At 70.7% G+C, this 1422-nt stretch overlaps 1 protein-coding gene across 1 annotated transcript; it reads left to right on the plus strand.

Moving 5' to 3' along the window:
• Positions 1-489: 489 nt before the first annotated feature.
• On the plus strand, positions 490-1160 carry Twist1 (twist family bHLH transcription factor 1). The gene is given in 4 exon segments (XM_032908652.1): positions 490-717; positions 720-1007; positions 1009-1132; positions 1135-1160. Coding segments are annotated over 4 exon segments (609 nt in total). The 5' UTR covers positions 490-546.
• Positions 1161-1422: the final 262 nt, after the last annotated feature.

The raw sequence follows: 1422 nt of genomic DNA on the forward strand, positions 1-1422 counted from the left end.
GGGCTGGCCGCTCGGGCCAGGTCCGTTTTGAATGGTTCTCAGGATGAATTGTTAGACCCCGGGCAAGGGGGGGCCGGGCCGGGAGAGGGGGGGGGCTGGAAAGAGGAAACTTCCCTATAAAACTTCGAAAAGTCCCTCCTCCCCACGTCAGGCCAATGACACTGCTGCCCCCAAACTTTCCGCCCGCACGGAGGTATAAGAACCGCCAAGCCCGCAGCCCGCGCCCAACTCTCAGACACCTCGCGGGCTCGCCAGCACCGGCACCGGGTCTGCGCTAGGCCAGAACGGGGCGCGCGTGCGGCCGTCGGGCGCCTTCTTTTTGGACCTCGGGGCCCTCCACACCGTCCCCTCCCCCGCCCGCCTCCCTCCCCGCCTCCAGCGCCCTCCCCGCGGAGGTCCCCCCCCATCCCGCCTCCCTGCGTCCTCCGGGCCGCACCGCCCGGGCCGGCGCCGAGCGCGGGGAAGCTGGCGGGTTAGGGCGCCCCGCTCCTCTGCTCTTCCCTCCCCCGTCCCGGCTCCGCGAGGCCGCAGGTCGCCGCCCGCGAGATGATGCAGGACGTGTCCAGCTCGCCAGTCTCGCCGGCCGACGACAGCCTGAGCAACAGCGAGGAGGAGCCGGACCGGCAGCAGCCGGCGAGCGGCAAGCGCGGGGCTCGCAAGAGACGCAGCAGTCGGCGCAGCGCGGGCGGCAGCGCGGGGCCCGGCGGGGCCACGGGCGGGGGGGCATCGGAGGCGGCGACGAGCCGGGCAGCCCGGCCCAGGGCAAGCGCGGCAAGAAATCTGCGGGCGGAGGCGGCGGCGCGGGCGGAGGCGGCGGCGGCGGCGGCAGCAGCAGCGGGGGCGGGAGCCCGCAGTCGTACGAGGAGCTGCAGACACAGCGGGTCATGGCCAACGTGCGGGAGCGCCAGCGCACGCAGTCGCTGAACGAGGCATTTGCCGCCCTGCGCAAGATCATCCCCACGCTGCCCTCGGACAAGCTGAGCAAGATTCAGACCCTCAAACTGGCGGGCCAGGTACATCGACTTCCTGTACCAGGTCCTGCAGAGCGACGAGCTGGACTCCAAGATGGCAAGCTGCAGCTATGTGGCCCACGAGCGGCTCAGCTACGCCTTCTCCGTCTGGAGGATGGAGGGGCCTGGTCCATGTCCGCGTCCCACTAGCAGGCGGAGCTCCCCACCCCCTCGGCTGGCGGGAGACCTAGGTAAGGACCGGCTCCCGGGATCAATCGGGCCAGGCCGCGGGTCCCTGGTCACCTCGCCACGGCACTGGGTGTTCCCCCACTCTCCTCGCTGCCCTCCACCTAGCCAGGCATCTCCACCTCATTCCACGCGCGTCCCTGCCAAGCAATTAAGTCCCTACAGGGGAAACAGGTTCGGGGGTCGGGGAGACTGTGTCCAGGAGAGGTGTGTGTGTGCTTGCGCG

The sequence above is a fragment of the Rattus rattus genome, chromosome 7, assembly GCF_011064425.1.
Source record: "Rattus rattus isolate New Zealand chromosome 7, Rrattus_CSIRO_v1, whole genome shotgun sequence".
Taxonomy (NCBI): domain Eukaryota; kingdom Metazoa; phylum Chordata; class Mammalia; order Rodentia; family Muridae; genus Rattus; species Rattus rattus.